The 16,883-nt window shown below is 48.6% G+C and overlaps 1 protein-coding gene across 1 annotated transcript in view; it reads left to right on the top strand.

The window, feature by feature from the left end:
- LOC143973751 (FHF complex subunit HOOK-interacting protein 1B-like) overlaps nucleotides 1-14,067 on the top strand; it is a 111,153-nt gene extending 97,086 nt beyond the window's left edge. Inside the window, exon 13 of the mRNA XM_077474594.1 lies at nucleotides 9,706-14,067. Coding sequence (XP_077330720.1) covers nucleotides 9,706-10,001 — 296 coding nt within the window. The 3' untranslated portion in view covers nucleotides 10,002-14,067. The remainder of the gene's footprint in view (nucleotides 1-9,705) is intronic.
- The last annotated feature ends 2,816 nt before the right edge of the window (nucleotides 14,068-16,883 follow it).

The following is a 16,883-nucleotide window of genomic DNA, read 5'->3' as shown; positions in this document are numbered from 1 at the left end:
GCAGCCTCACCCATACAGCTCCACCTGTGTCCATCAGTGCAGCCTCACCAGTGTCCATCAGTGCAGCCTCACCAGTGTCCATCAGTGCAGCCTCACCAGTGTCCATCAGTGCAGCCTCACCAGTGTCCATCAGTGCAGCCTCACCAGTGTCCATCAGTGCAGCCTCACCTGTGTCCATCAGTGCAGCCTCACCTGTGTCCATTATGCAGCCTCACCCATACAGCTCCACCCGTGTCCATCATTGCAGCTTCACCAGTGTCCATCGTTGAGCCTCACCCATACAGCTCCACCTGTGTCCATCATTGCAGCCTCACCAGTGTCCATCGTGCAGCTTCACTCGTATAGCTCCACCTGTGTCCATCATTGCAGCCTCACCTGTATCCATTGTGCAGCCTCACCCATACAGCTCCACCTGTGTCCATCAGTGCAGCCTCACCAGTGTCCATCAGTGCAGCCTCACCAGTGTCCATCAGTGCAGCCTCACCAGTGTCCATCAGTGCAGCCTCACCAGTGTCCATCAGTGCAGCCTCACCAGTGTCCATCAGTGCAGCCTCACCAGTGTCCATCAGTGCAGCCTCACCAGTGTCCATCATGCAGCCTCACCCATGCAGCTTCACCCGTGTCCATCGTGCAGCCTCACCCATGCAGCCTCACCCGTGTCCGTCGTGCAGACTCACCCGTGTCCATCGTGCAGCCTCACCCGTGTCCATCGTGCAGCCTCACCCGTGTCCATCTTGCAGCCAGATCATGATAGCGGAAAAGGAGATCTGGCTTGATCATAGAGCGGGGTCTACCCGCTGTAACAGATTTACATTACAATTGAAGTCCGTGCACCATTACACATAGCCCCGCCCTCCTGACCCCACAACCGTGACAGACAGAACACCGGTCCAATGCCAGGGCGCGTTCTGTCTGTCACAGGTGCGTGGTCAGGAGAGCGGGGCTGTGTGTGGCGGCGCACGGACTTCAATTGTAATGTAGATGTTACAGTGGGTAAACTCCGCTCTGATCAAGCCAGATCTCCTCTTCCGCTATAATGATCCGGCCGCCCCCTCTGTTCCTCCACACTCTCTCTCTCTCTCTCTCTCTCTCTCTCTCTCTCTCTCTCTCGCTCTCTCTCTCTCGCTCTCTCTCTCTCTCTCTCTCTCGGAGAATGGCTCCCATTCATCCCCTCCTGACGGCGGTACTCGCCCTCCCGCTCCCAGGCAGCCCAGCTCCTCGACAGACCTCATTTTCCACTCGCAAAATGTGAGTAGAAAATTTGAGGGCTGATGTTAGGTCACCTCAATCCGGGTAAAACGCGTCAGTGGGCAGGGACTGTGCAGAAGCTGGTGTAACAGAATAAAGTATATGGTTGATGTTATTAGAGTGCGTCCCTAATTTTTATGCATCTGTGCCAATCCGTTATCACCGGATCGGGAGGCCCATATAATGGTTCCGGCGTTTAAAACTCTTAAAGGGCTGGTGGGAAGGGGTTAAAGCTGAATTTCAGGAATTCAGTTCCCTTGTAAAAAGTGAAGGCACGCTATGAGTCCAAGGAGGTGCATGACATCTCCTGGGCTTATCTCTATCAATAAGCTCAGTGCTGATGCTTCAGATCTAAGCGTCTTTAACATTAGAGTCGGTGCAGCTGCTATGCCTGCCCTTCCTCTTCTGACCCAATCACAGAAGCCTTTGTATTATGTGAACACATTCACAAAATATAAAGGCTTCTCTGAATGGACAGCAGAGGGTAGGGGCAGGCATAGCTGCTCTGTGTGCACCTCTCTTCTCTCTCACAGCCCCCGAAGGTCATAAACCCGTCAGATATAAATAGAGAGGAGATGTCATGCACCTCCTTGGACTTGACTAATAGATTGTCTACACATTTCTTGGAATTCAGCTTTAAAAAGAGAGAACTGATAGAGCCACCGCATCTAAGGACTAGTGAGCTGCAGTATATTGTTGTTTTTGGGGTTTATGTACACTTTAACTACAGAGGGGTGGGTTAGGATTGGTGTATCCTGTGTGAGTTAATGAGGGCAATACGTAACTTGCACTGAGGGGGGGCGCTGTCCACTGCTTCCCTTCCCTCTGGTACACTTTAACTACTTCAGCCCCGGAAGGATTTACCCCCTTAATGACCAGGCCATTTTTTGCGATACGGCACTGCGTCACTTTAAACTGACAATTGCGCGGCCGTGTGACGATCCACCCAAACAAAATTGGGACCATTGACATTTATACAGTGAACAGAGCTAAAAATAGACACTGATTACTGTATTAATGTCACTGGCAGGGAAGGGGGTTAACACTAGGGGGCGAGCAAGGGGTTAAGTGTTCCCTGGGAGATGTTTCTAACTGTGGAGGGGGTGGGACTGACTGGGAGTAGAGAGAGATCGCTGTTCCTGATTACTGCGAGCAGCAGATCTCTCTCTACTTCCCTGACAGAACGGGGATCCGTCTGTTTACATTAACAGATGCCTGTTCTGGCTCTGCAAGGAGCGATCGCGGGTGGCCGGCAGACATCGTGACCGGCCACGCGCATTGGCGTTGCGCCAAGGCCGACGTACACCTGCGGCGATTTGCCGAGGAGAGCCAACCTGCTGCAGTATAATGACGGCGGCTGGTCGGGAACAGGTAAATACAGATAGGTGGGTAAGGATTGGCTGTATCCTGTGTGAGTTAATGAAGGCAGTATGTACTAGAGGTGCAGCGGATCTTCTGTGATCCGAACGGGGTCACCCGCGATCCGCCAAGCGCCTTCCGCGGACTCGGCCTTTGGATAGGCCGCGGCTTCAGCCTAGCTCAGGAGCAGCGGCCATCTATGTACACCCGGCGGCCGTTTACAATGTGATCGCTCCGGAAAAATGACAGAGAGATCACTTGTAAACAAACTTCTCACCCCTCTGTGTACTGCTCTGTACAGTGGAGGGGAGAGATCACATGGACCTGTAGTGTCCACAGCGCTGCTCTGTGACAATTGCAGTCACAGCCATACTCTGCCTATACCCTGCAATACTCTGCCATATCCTGCCAATACTCTGCCATATCCTGCCAATACTCTGCCATACCCTGCCAATACTCTGCAATACTCTGCCATATCCTGCCAATACTCTGCCATACCCTGCCTATACCCTGCAATACTCTGCCATATCCTGCCAATACTCTGCCATATCCTGCCAATACTCTGCCATACCCTGCCAATACTCTGCAATACTCTGCCATATCCTGCCAATATTCTGCCATATCCTGCCAATACTCTGCCATATCCTGCCAATATTCTGCCATATCCTGCCAATACTCTGCCATATCCTGCCAATACTCTGCCATACCCTGCCTATACTCTGCAATATCCTGCCAATATTCTGCCATATCCTGCCAATACTCTGCCATATCCTGCCAATACTCTGCCATACCCTGCCAATACTCTGCCATACCCTGCCAATACTCTGCCATACCCTGCCAATACTCTGCAATACTCTGCCATATCCTGCCAATACTCTGCCATACCCTGCCAATACTCTGCAATACTCTGCCATATCCTGCCAATACTCTGCCATACCCTGCCTATACCCTGCAATACTCTGCCATATCCTGCCAATACTCTGCCATACTCTGCCTATACCCTGCAATACTCTGCCATATCCTGCCAATACTCTGCCATATCCTGCCAATACTCTGCCATACCCTGCCAATACTCTGCAATACTCTGCCATATCCTGCCAATATTCTGCCATATCCTGCCAATACTCTGCCATATCCTGCCAATATTCTGCCATATCCTGCCAATACTCTGCCATATCCTGCCAATACTCTGCCATACCCTGCCTATACTCTGCAATATCCTGCCAATATTCTGCCATATCCTGCCAATACTCTGCCATACCCTGCCAATACTCTGCCATACCCTGCCAATACTCTGCAATACTCTGCCATATCCTGCCAATACTCTGCCATACCCTGCCAATACTCTGCAATACTCTGCCATATCCTGCCAATACTCTGCCATACCCTGCCTATACCCTGCAATACTCTGCCATATCCTCCCAATACTCTGCCATACCCTGCCAATACTCTGCCATATCCTGCCAATATTCTGCCATATCCTGCCAATACTCTGCCATATCCTGCCAATACTCTGCCATATCCTGCCAATACTCTGCCATATCCTGCCAATACTCTGCCATATCCTGCCAATACTCTGCCATATCCTGCCAATACTCTGCCATACCCTGCCTATACCCTGCAATACTCTGCCATATCCTCCCAATACTCTGCCATACCCTGCCAATACTCTGCCATATCCTGCCAATACTCTGCCATATCCTGCCAATATTCTGCCATATCCTGCCAATACTCTGCCATACCCTGCCAATACTCTGCCATATCCTGCCAATACTCTGCCATACCCTGCCTATACTCTGCAATACTCTGCCATATCCTGCCAATACTCTGCCATACCCTGCCTATATCCTGCCAATACTCTGCCATATCCTGCCAATACTCTGCCATATCCTGCCAATACTCTGCCATATCCTGCCAATACTCTGCCAATACTCTGCCATACTCTGCCATACCCTGCCTATACCCTGCAATACTCTGCCATATCCTGCCAATACCCTGCCATATCCTGCCAATACTCTGCCATACCCTGCCAATACTCTGCCATATCCTGCCAATGCTCTGCCATATCCTGCCAATGCTCTACAATACCCTGCCAATGCTCTGCCAATACCCTGCCAATGCTCTGCAATACCCTGCCAATACTTTGCCATATTCTGCCAATACTCTGCCATATCCTGCCAATACTCTGCCATACTCTGCCTATACCCTGCAATACTCTGCCATATCCTGCCAATACTCTGCCATACCCTGCCAATACTCTGCCATATCCTGCCAATACTCTGCCATATCCTGCCAATACTCTGCCATATCCTGCCATACCCTGCCTATACCCTGCCTATACCCTGCCTATACCCTGCCTATACCCTGCAATACTCTGCCATATCCTGCCAATACTCTGCCATACTCTGCCTATACCCTGCAATACTCTGCCATATCCTGCCAATGCTCTGCCATACTCTGCCAATACTCTGCCAATACTCTGCCAATACTCTGCCAATACTCTGCCAATACCCTGCCAATACCCTGCCAATACTCTGCCATACCCTGCCAATACTCTGCCATATCCTGCCAATGCTCTGCAATACCCTGCCAATGCTCTGCAATACCCTGCCAATGCTCTGCAATACCCTGCCAATGCTCTGCAATACCCTGCCAATACTCTGCCAATACTCTGCCAATACCCTGCCAATACACTGCCATACCCTGCCAATACTCTGCCATACCCTGCCAATACTCTGCCATACCCTGCCAATACTCTGCAATACCCTGCCAATACTCTGCAATACCCTGCCAATACTCTGCAATACCCTGCCAATACTCTGCAATACCCTGCCAATACTCTGCAATACCCTGCCAATACTCTGCAATACCCTGCCAATACTCTGCCATATCCTGCCAATACTCTGCCATATCCTGCCAATACTCTGCCAATACTCTGCCATATCCTGCCAATACTCTGCCATATCCTGCCAATACTCTGCCATATCCTGCCAATACTCTGCCATACCCTGCCAATACTCTGCCATACCCTGCCTATACTCTGCAATACTCTGCCATATCCTGCCAATACTCTGCCATATCCTGCCAATGCTCTGCCATACCCTGCCAATACCCTGCCAATACTCTGCCAATACTCTGCCAATACTCTGCCAATACCCTGCCAATACTCTGCCATACCCTGCTAATACCCTTCAATACCCTGCCAATACTCTGCCATATCCTGCCAATACTCTGCCATATCCTGCCAATACTCTGCCATATCCTGCCAATGCTCTGCAATACCCTGCCAATGCTCTGCAATACCCTGCCAATGCTCTGCAATACCCTGCCAATACCCTGCCAATACCCTGCCAATACACTGCCATACCCTGCCAATACTCTGCCATACCCTGCCAATACTCTGCAATACCCTGCCAATACTCTGCAATACCCTGCCAATACTCTGCAATACCCTGCCAATACTCTGCAATACCCTGCCAATACTCTGCCATATCCTGCCAATACTCTGCCATATCCTGCCAATACTCTGCCATATCCTGCCAATACTCTGCCATATCCTGCCAATACTCTGCCATACTCTGCCATATCCTGCCAATACTCTGCCATATCCTGCCAATACTCTGCCATATCCTGCCAATACTCTGCCATACCCTGCCAATACTCTGCAATACTCTGCCATATCCTGCCAATACTCTGCCATATCCTGCCAATGCTCTGCCATACCCTGCCAATACTCTGCCAATACCCTGCCAATACCCTGCCAATACCCTGCCAATACTCTGCCATACCCTGCTAATACCCTTCAATACCCTGCCAATACTCTGCCATATCCTGCCAATACTCTGCCATATCCTGCCAATACTCTGCCATATCCTGCCAATGCTCTGCCATACCCTGCCAATACTCTGCCAATACTCTGCCATACCCTGCCAATGCCCTGCCAATACCCTTCAATGCCCTGCCAATACCCTTCAATGCCCTGCCAATACCCTTCAATGCCCTGCCAATGCTCTGCCATACCCTGCCAATGCTCTGCCATACCCTGCCAATGCTCTGCCATACCCTGCCAATGCTCTGCAATACCCTGCTAATACGAAAACGTATTGGCAGAAAATGGCTCTCGGTATCGCCTGCGACACACACAGAATGGATCACAGCCATAAATGACTCTCTTCTAAAGGAGCGACTGACGTACAAACGTCGAGGTAGCCCAAGGAGGTTTGAAAAAAATTGAGATGCTTGGCTAGATGTTCCTGGCTTGGCTCCCTCACGCCTGGATCAAAATAAAAATTCTCGGTGGCAGGACAACAGCATCGTCCACTTAACCGTAGAAATTGGTTATTCAGGTGGATGGTGTGTGTGGCCGAGGGGAACGGTGCGATGGTGCTCCATGTATAGGTTAACCAGTACAGCCCCAGAAGATTTTACACTGAAGGGATAGACTTAATATGGTGGTATCTGGATCTGCAGTGGTTGAATATATTGTTTTGTTTTACCCAACAGTTAATATATATAAATACTGTGAACCACTCACCGCTGTTTAGGGGTAAGTGGGGCTCTTGCCCCGCTCGTTGGCCCCGCTAAGGGTTGGGAGCAGAGTTGGGAGATGGGATATAATTAGGGAATACATAATATAAAGTAACTTAAAGGGATTGTAAATCTTTGAGTATTTTGAATTAAGAAAAAAAAAACACCTGACAGTGACCCCCCCCCCCCCCCCACGTCCGTTTTACTTACCTGAGCCCTGGGACGTGACCGGGCAGGGACACGCAGTCCATCTGCCCCGGGGTTCTTGGCTCTTGATTGGATATATTGATAGCACCGCAAGCCATTGGCTCCCACTGCTGTTAACCAAATCCAATGACCCTTGTGGGGGGGGGGGGGAGGAGGGAAGTTGGGTTCAGGGCCTAGTCATACATTTGGCGGCTATGTACACCGAATGCTGGACTCAGGAGCGCGCCTGCAAGGTAACCCTTTCGGCAAAGCCCTTTTCCTAGGGGGTTATCTGACATGGGGAGGACCCGCCGGGAGACCCCAGAAGAGTAGGTTCGGGGCCACAAATGAGCTGCAGAGTGGAGGTAAGTATGATATGTTTGTTATTTAAAAAAAAAAAAGAAGACACGAACCCTTAGAAATCACTTTAACCACTCGCCGCCCGCCATATAGCAAAATGACGGTGGCAAAGTGGTTTTAATATCCTGACTGGACGTCATATGACGTGATCAGGATATTAAGCCCCCGGGGGCGCGCATCGCAGCGATCGTTGTTGCGGGGTGTCAGTCTGACGCTCTGCAACTACAATCTCTGTAATGAGTCTCCGACGGAGACTCTTTACCATGTGATCAGCCGTGTCCAATCACGGCTGATCACAGTGTAAATAGGAAGAGCCGGTGATCGGCTTTTCCTCACTCACGTCTGTCAGATGAGAGGAGAGGAGAGCCGATCGGCTGCTCCTCTGACGGGGAGGTCTGTGCTGATCGATTATCAGCGCAGCCCCCCAAAGATGCCTACACTGGACCACCAGGGATGCCACCGGACCACCAGGGATGCCCAGCACCAGATATGCCCCCCTAGACCACCAGGGATGCCAGTCAGTGCCCACAATGGGCATCACAGCCATGCATTATTGTTTGGCACTGATTGGCATCCATCCCTACATTACTGTACACTACAATGTCGCCTATCAGTGCCCATCCGTGTCGCCCATCAGTGCCCATCCGTGTCGCCCATCAGTGCCCATCCGTGTCGCCTAACATATCAGTGCCCATCCGTGCTGTCTATCAGTGCCCATCCATGCTGCCTATCAGTGCCCATCCGTGTCACCTATCATATCAGTGCCCATCCGTGTCGCCTATCATATCAGTGCCCATCCGTGTCGCCTATCATATCAGTGCCCATCCGTGTCGCCTATCATATCAGTGCCCATCCGTGTCACCTATCATATCAGTGCCCATCCGTGCTGTCTATCAGTGCCCATCCGTGTCACCTATCATATATTAGTGCCCATCCGTGTCGCCTATCATATCAGTGCCCATCCGTGTTGCCTATCATATCAGTGCCCATCCGTGTCACCTATCATATCAGTGCCCATCCGTGCTGCCTATCAGTGCCCATCCGTGCTGCCTATCAGTGCCCATCCGTGCTGCCTATCAGTGCCCATCCGTGCTGCCTATCAGTGCCCATCCGTGCTGCCTATCAGTGCCCATCCGTGCCACCTATCCATGCCACCTATCCATGCTGCCCATCCATGCCAATCTGTGCCACCTATCTATGCCGCCCATCCATGCCAATCCGTGCCACCTATCAGTGCCTATTTGTGCCACCTATCAGTGTCTGTGTCGCATATCAGTGCCACCTTATCGGTGCCCATCAGTGCCTGTCACTGCAGCCCCGTCAGTGCCCATCAGTGAAGGAGAAAACTTGCTTATTTACAAAGTTTTGTAACTGAAACAAAAAAAAACATGTTTTTTTCAAAATTTTCTGTCTTTTTTTATTTGTTTAGCAGAAAATAAAAATCCCAGAGGCAATCAAATACCACCAAAAGAAAGCTCTATTTGTGGGAACAAAATGATAAAAATTTAGTTTGGGTACAGTGTAGCACGACCGCGCAATTGTCATTCAAAGTGCGACAGCGCTGAAAAAGTCAAAATTGGTCTTGGCCGGAAGGTGTCTAAGTTCTCCCCCCCCGGTATTGAAGTGGTTAAGGACCATGGACTCGCATATACTTTTCATAGACAATGCTTCTTTGTTTTACATGAACTGTTGCTTTTTATACAGTGTAAACGCATACTTTATGTGGGCGGCTGGCCACTAGACTGGATAAATCTGTGTCCTCTCAGTTGTGAGATAAGTTTGTTGTAAAATGTAAATGTTTCTTTTGTTTTCAATAAAAACTATCTGAGTTAAAAAAAAAAAAAAAAAAAGTTGACCAGAGGGAAGGGAACCAGAGTGGTGGTTTAGGATTGGCTGCATCGTATATGGATTAAGGCAATACATAACTTATACTGAGGGGGGCGCTGTCCTCTAGGTATAGTTTACACCAGAAGTATGCTCATAGCCCAGAATCTAACGCATCTCCTCCTCTTCTTTCTCCTGCAGTAAAAAGCCGCAAGCCGTCCATCGGGGAGCTGATCTTGCGTCACACTAACAGCCCGACCCGAGCGAGGCAAGCTGCGCAAATGGCCTTCCAGCATGTCCGGGACGGGCAGGTCCTACACGCACTGTCCGGGACGTCCATCTTCAAGACGTCGGCGGAAAAGCAGAACGAGGCGCTGCGAGTCAAGAACGCCGTCTACTGCGCCGTCATATTCACCGAGTTCATGAAGGAGCTGGCGGCCATAACGCAGGAGCACGCCGTCACCTCCCCTTACCTTCCGGTGGACACAGAGGAGTGAACGGGGCCTTCCCGACCAAAACAGAAATCCCAGGCCCGCTCCAGGCAGTGCCATTTGACCTGCAGCTTGGCGGGTGCTGGAGTCATGAAACAACGGATGGGCGCCACTGTAAGAAGAATTTTGTGTGTGGCATCGGCTCAGCGAAAACCACTCAACGTGGGCTTTGGTTACATGGAGGATGGCAATGTTTCAGAGCTGTAGGACAAGCCCCTTCATCAGGCAACATTCCCAAACTAGCATGAAAACACTGATCCCGAGCTGTCCAAAGGTGGCCCCACCTATCGCCCCAAAGACAACAAACATTGGCTCCCTTTGACCTCAGTCGGCACCTCCACTGGTGAAGGTGCCTTTTGAGTTGGGTGCTTTAGCAATGCTCCATAACTGCTGCTACATGGCAATTATTTCTAAATATTCGCAGCTACTTCCTCACCCTCGTGCCCACTCCATCAACATATTTTTTTATTTGTAGGCATACATGTTCGTTGCTAGATCGCAATAAACTTTATCGGCATCAGACGAACTCCATTAGGGTTCTTCTGCCCCACCAGACACGATTCCGCCCCCCGATAAGCTCTTTGCCCGTAGAGTTTATCTGTATTGAGGCGTCTTGCTCACCACCAGACAAGATTATGCCCCCCTTTTCGCCTAGGTCAGTGATGGTGAACCTTGGCACTCCAGATGTTTTGGAACTACTACATTTCCCATGATGCTCAACTACACTGCAGAGTGCCAGAGCGTCATGGGAAATGTAGTTCCAAAACATCTGGAGTGCCAAGGTTCGCCATCACTGGCCTAGGTCATTGGGTTTCTTTTATTTGTATATGGTTTTGGTGGTTGCTCCAGAGCTAAGCCAATTGTTTGTTGTCTTGAGTGGTACTGCCTTTTTTTTGGGGGGGGGAGGGGGACAGGTTCGCAATAAACTTTGTTGGCATCAGACAAAATCCATCAAGCATCTTCTCCCCCCACCATAGAAGATTCCACCACTTTCACCTGATAAGGGCTTAGTCATTTGGTTCTTCTATTTGTATGTGGACGTTGGTGGGTGCTGTATAGCTATGCTGATCGTCTGTTGTCTTGTAGACCTGCCTTTTTTTTTGAGGGGCGGGGGGGAGGGGTTCATCATAAGCTTTATTGGCATCAGCCAAGCTCCGTCAGGCATTTGTTCCATCGCCAGGGAAAAAAAATTCCACCACTTTCACCTGATAAGGGCTTAGTCGTAGGGTTCTTTTACTTGTATATGGGCGTTGGTGGTTGCCCTATAGCAGTGATGGCAAACCTTGGCACCCCAGATGTTTTGGAACTACATTTCCCATGATGCTCTGGCACTCTGCAGTGTACTGGAGCATCATGGGAAATGTAGTTCCAAAACATCTGGGGTGCCGACGTTCGCCATCACTGCCCTATAGTGAAACCAGTTCTTTGTTTGGTGGGACTAACATTTTTTAGGGGAGGGGTTCGCTCTGGATTGGTATTCATGTGACTGTTGTGTTGCCTGATGAAGGAATCCCCTTGCAGCTCCATAATGTCGCCATCCTTTATGGGCCAAAGCTCACGTTGGATCTACGGCCACACCACCCCAAGTGGGCCCAGCCTCTTCTAATTTCGAAAGCTAGGCAGGGGTCGGACCTGGTTAGTAATTGGATGGGAGAAAAGCTCACTTTGGTTCTACGGCCACACCACTCCGAATGCACCCAAATTTCTTCTGATTTCGGGAAGCTAGGCAGGCTCACGTTTGGAAAGGTTTGGTGTGCTGGTGACATCCAGCGTGTATGTGTGGAGCCTTGCGTCGTTGGGTGCAGAACATTTTAGAGGTGACGTCTCCTGCGTGGTGGCATTAGATGACCACTCGTCTGGATTTACAGAGCGGCCTGGAGTGGCCGTCCGTTGTTTCCCAAGATTCAGCTGGCCTGTGGATACACAACCTAACCCAACTGAGAATACTGGCCAAATTCGGAAAAGGAGACGTAGACTCCAGTAGGCCTCTTCCTGTGGATGTCTCTGAATTTCCAGCTGGAACTGAACCCGCCGTCATCCATTTTATATAACAGGAAGTTGTTTTTTGTTTTTGTTTTTTTTTTTAACTTATTTAAGTGGCAGTGTGTTCTGAAGGGCAAGTGTGTCCTTGTGTATGTATATATCTGTATGTACATGTGTCTATATGTATATATACATATATTTATACGTACACCGCCATGCGTATACTGCACCCTACATTTCATTTAGGGCATTGTGTACATAGATCGAAAAAATTCAGCCCACTGCAATTCTAGGAGATCCAGTTTTAACGGTTCACACCGGGGGGGGCCCTTAGCTCACCGAGTTGGCACCCCGGTATAGCTAACTCTTTTAGTGTCATTGACATATGTGTCTTATCACACCAGTTTCCGGGTGTCTACTCGCCCTGTCCTTTAGCATCACCCAAAAAAAAAAAAAAAGTGATCGTAGATTTGGGTGATTGTTTAATCAGTTATCACGTTACCCTCCAAGTGATCCCTGTGTTTTGTCCATTATACTGACCCCTGTGCACCCCCCAAAATGTCTCTACTCCTGGTAGACTTTCCTGACTATCATTTGGTTTTCTCTGTTTCAGCTTTTATTTTATTTTTTAACCACTTCATGGCTGCCCAACGTTGATCCTCTTTCAAGAAAATACTTGTGCCATTGATAGCTCCTAGATGGAGGGATCTTCCCCAGTCCGCTCCCGCTCACCACCCCGGCATCATTTACAGAGGGGCAGCACCTTCACAGTACCATAAGAGCTGTAGAGTTACTGAGATCCCTTTTACTAGGGATGGACTCGACAGAAGAAAATGGTACCAAGCTCATAGCGGCTGCTGCATCCATGAACTTTTTAGCCCCTGGTTCACACAGTGAATTGCCTATGAATCGCACAGGAATGCGCACCGCATTCCTGTGCAATTCACATTCCTTGGTTCACACAATGAATTGCATATGAATCGCACAGGAATGAGCACCGCATTCCTGTGCAATTCACATGTGATTCAGTGCAATGCATTTTTCAGCCTATTCTTTATGAATGGGCTTAAATCGCACTGCATTTCACCGAAGTAGTGCAAATGCGCTACTTTTTGGAAACGCACTGCAACCAAAATGTACCATGCGATCCAATGCAGGCAAACGCACTGCCTTTGCAAACTGCTTTTTGGTGTTGTTGACCTTGCACCGACAACAACTGCAGGTCGCAAGGGCAGTGCATTTTGAACGCACACCCGTGCGGCGTTCTAGTGTGAACCGAGGCTTAACCACTTGAGTTCGAGGCCTGTGAATGGCAAGTGGTTAAAGTGTTAGCTCACCCGTTACAGGGGAAAAAATATGAAAAGGTGACCTAACACTGTACAACCTCCCCACCCCTCCAGTTCCCCGCTGTACTTACCTCTAGGAACGCAGAGCTATCAGTGCCCATGCAGCCAGCCCAGTGGTCCGGGGATTTCTCTGTGCAGGACTTCTGGGATGGACCAGTGTGATTCTGATTGGTCAGCGCCTACACAGTCAATCATTCCGGTCTGTCCCAGGAAACTGGGGGTGGGAGAGGAATGGTGGGAAGGAGTGGAGGGTGTGTGCAGAGGGGTGGGCAAATGAGGCCCTCCAATTGTTGCAAAACTACAAGCCCTATCATGCCTTTGCCCCTGGGAGTCATGCTTGTAACTGTCAGTCTTGCCGTGCCTCATGGGACATGTGGTTCCTAAACAGCCGGAGGGCTGCAGTTGCCCACCCCTGGTGTGCGGTGTTCACCTTTTTTTTTTTTTTATCTGTTCTGTCAAGGTGAAATAACACTTTAAAGCTTCCCTCTCCCAACCCTGAGGTTTTGGGTGGTCTCTTTCATTTTACCTCTTCTCCAGGATCGGGTGGCCCTCCATGCAGAGAGCTGTCTGCATCATTACACTGTTAGTACATGGCACCTCGGGGGTGGGTCCATGACACCCTGCGCTCATGGGATGTCCTACTGAGGACCTCTAGTGGTGGAAAGCAATTACGGTGCTTGAGAGGAGGTGAGCATAGCAGCACAGATTTTCAGTTTGAGTTAAACATCTCGGGGGGGGGGGGGGGGGGGTTAAATTTAGTTTCTTTATGTTATTTTATTTGGACTTCGTCATTGTTGTTTTTCTGGGGGTTTTTGGGGTATATCCTCCCCATTGTACACCTGAAGTTTGCCATCACGGTCTCAGTAGATGAACATGACAGTCTGCAATCCAATCAGTGCAGTCATGTGATCAGCATCAGGGCCAATCAGAGCGCTCACAGTGACAATACTCATTATTATATAAAAGGTGACTCTGCTTCTAGCCCAATACCCTCCAGGTAGGTCAGCTGTAAAAAAATAAATAAAAACCCCCGTTTGCGATTTCCGCAGCACACCAGGGAGACTGACTTATCTGTGGTGCATTTTGTAAATATTTCTCTCCGTAGTTTTTCTTATATAGCATAAAAATAGTGGAAAACCAACTACCTATGAATGTATAATAGCAGAAGAGAGTCTTCTCTCCACAATATTTAGAGTCTACAACTGCCATACTAACTGCCACGTTCCCCCCCAATCCCATCCCTAAAACAGCTGGAGGGGCGAGCTGACGGACATGAAGTGGTTAACATGGCGGAGAATAATATCAGAAGTGTGGGAACCTCTAGCGACCAATCCGCTGTCACCTTTCATAGTTCCAGCTGCATTCTGCTTCATGATTGGGTGCAGCTGTCCTGCCTTGGACTTGTTCCCCCCTCCAGAGATTCTAATATGATCAGTAGGTGAAGGTCCAAGGTGCCACAGATCACGGGAACATCCATTCCCCCCCCCCCCCCCATAGGGAGGATCCAACTTACTGGACAAGAAAAGAGAATTTATAACTCGTATCTTAATGAATCTTCCTGCAGAGCTGTATAAATGGAGGGTTTGGATAAAAAACGAAGGCATTCAGCACCTTCATAGTCCTTCCAAGTCTTAAGGTGGAGCACCTTCTAAGTGGTCTCTGAGTAATAAGAGCGCACGTTGCGTTGTTTGTATTTTAGGTCTTGTGGAATGTTGACACTAACGATTGATGGGCGGTAAAACCGCGCTGTTGTGCTGCGCTTGTATGGAAACCCCCCCCCCCTTTTCAACTGCCACCCCATCTGTGGCTGGGGGTTATACACATGCCATGGTCACAATGCTTTGCTTAGCAGACACTTTCGGCCGGTCTAGCAAGTAAAATGGTGGGGGGGGGGGGGTGCTCTGCAAAGCACCCTTTAACTGCGTGCAATGCAGGGTTTAGGGGGTTACAGCTGGCAGCGAGGAAGGTCATACAACTTTGTAGCGATTTCCTCACTTCCTGTTTTTACTTTAGAACAGAAAATCTCCCCAATGATTAAAAAAAAAAAAAAAACGAGTGGGGTTATAATCTTCCTATAAGCTGGCCAAATACGAGTGGGCTTTCAAACGAACGTTCCTACGCAAATTCTCAGTCCGTTCGAAGACTTGTTGAATGCCATTCAAAAAGAAAATGCATTCAATTTTGGAGCGAATGAAGTTTAGCGAACTGTAAATCACACGCCCTGTTAGAAAATTCGCAACGTTCAAGAAAAATGTTCCATCCGACTCCTTCAGGTTTGGTCAAATATATAAACGGCGGTTTAACACCACTGACCATTACGAAATCCAATATGAATGTTCTTAAAAAAAAAGAGTGAAATTCTACTAGTGTGTGTGCCCAGCTTTACTCCTTCCAAAATAAATGTTTTGCCTTTTATTCTACTTTAAAGGGGTTGTAAAGGTTCATTTTTTATTTTCTACATAGGTTCCTTTAAGCTCGTGCATTGTTGGTTCACTTACCTTTTCCTTCGATTTCCCTTCTAAATGTTTTTTTTCTTTGTCTGAATTTCTCACTTCCTGTTTCTCCTCAGTAAACTTCTCACCATCATCCGAGCGGTGGTTAGTCAGCCAGAACAGCTTACTGAGGAGGAACAGGAAGTGAGAAATTCAGACAAAGAAAACAAAGAAAAAAAAAACATTTAGAAGGGAAATCAAAGGAAAAGATAAGTTAACCAACAATGCACTAGCTTAAAGGAACCTATTTAGAAAATAAAAAACAAACCTTTACAACCCCTTTAAGGCTTAACATGTTTGGTATCTATCTAATTGACGCAACCTCATCTTTTATATTTTACCCCCCCAAAAATTTGACGTTTTAATGATTTTTTTTCCCTAAAAGTTTAGATGTGATAAATAGTTGCAACCAAAAAAAATAATAATAATTTTCCTACGTGGCCTCTGCTTTCATAAAGAATATAGTTGTTTTCGGTAATTTTCTAGCAGATTTTACAAAATTGCCCCCCCCCCCCCCGGAAGCAAAGTAGGTATTGACATTCAACAATGACAAAACTTACCAAAAGAGTGATTTTAGGTTCCTAATGTCCACAGTTGATGCTAAAAAAAGAGAAAATGGACTTGGCAGTTCCATCTCTATAGAGTCGAAACTTTGGCCTTTTCTTGTCTCAAGTCTGTGGATAGCCATAGCCAAAGTCTGTTTTTATTGAGCCTAATCGTCTGACCGCTTTTTTTTTTTTTCCTGGCACCAGAGTGGCAGTATACATGTGGTAGTAGTAGCCCATCTTTTTCCTCCCACAAGACCAGTGCATAGCTGTAGTGTTGGCACCCACAATATAACCTGTTTCCTTTTTTGTTTTCGTCAAACTTACGACCTGTGTCTGCCACCTTTGGTGGCTGTCCAGCCTCTCTACACCTTAGATGCTAAAGGTTCCAATAAGGAACCCCTTCTGCTGATCTTTTAGGAAGAAACATTGGGCCTAAGGGGTCTCAAACAGCCTGGGCCTAAGGGATCCCAAGCAGCCTGGGCGTAAGGGGGTCCCAAGCAGCCTGGGCCTAAGGGGGTC

The sequence above is a fragment of the Lithobates pipiens genome, unplaced genomic scaffold, assembly GCF_037356315.1.
Source record: "Lithobates pipiens isolate NorthernLeopardFrog02 unplaced genomic scaffold, aLitPip1_a1.2 Scaffold_94, whole genome shotgun sequence".
NCBI classification, from domain to species: domain Eukaryota; kingdom Metazoa; phylum Chordata; class Amphibia; order Anura; family Ranidae; genus Lithobates; species Lithobates pipiens.
The sequence above is the reverse complement of the archived record's forward strand: the minus strand, read 5'-3'. Positions and strand labels throughout refer to the sequence as shown.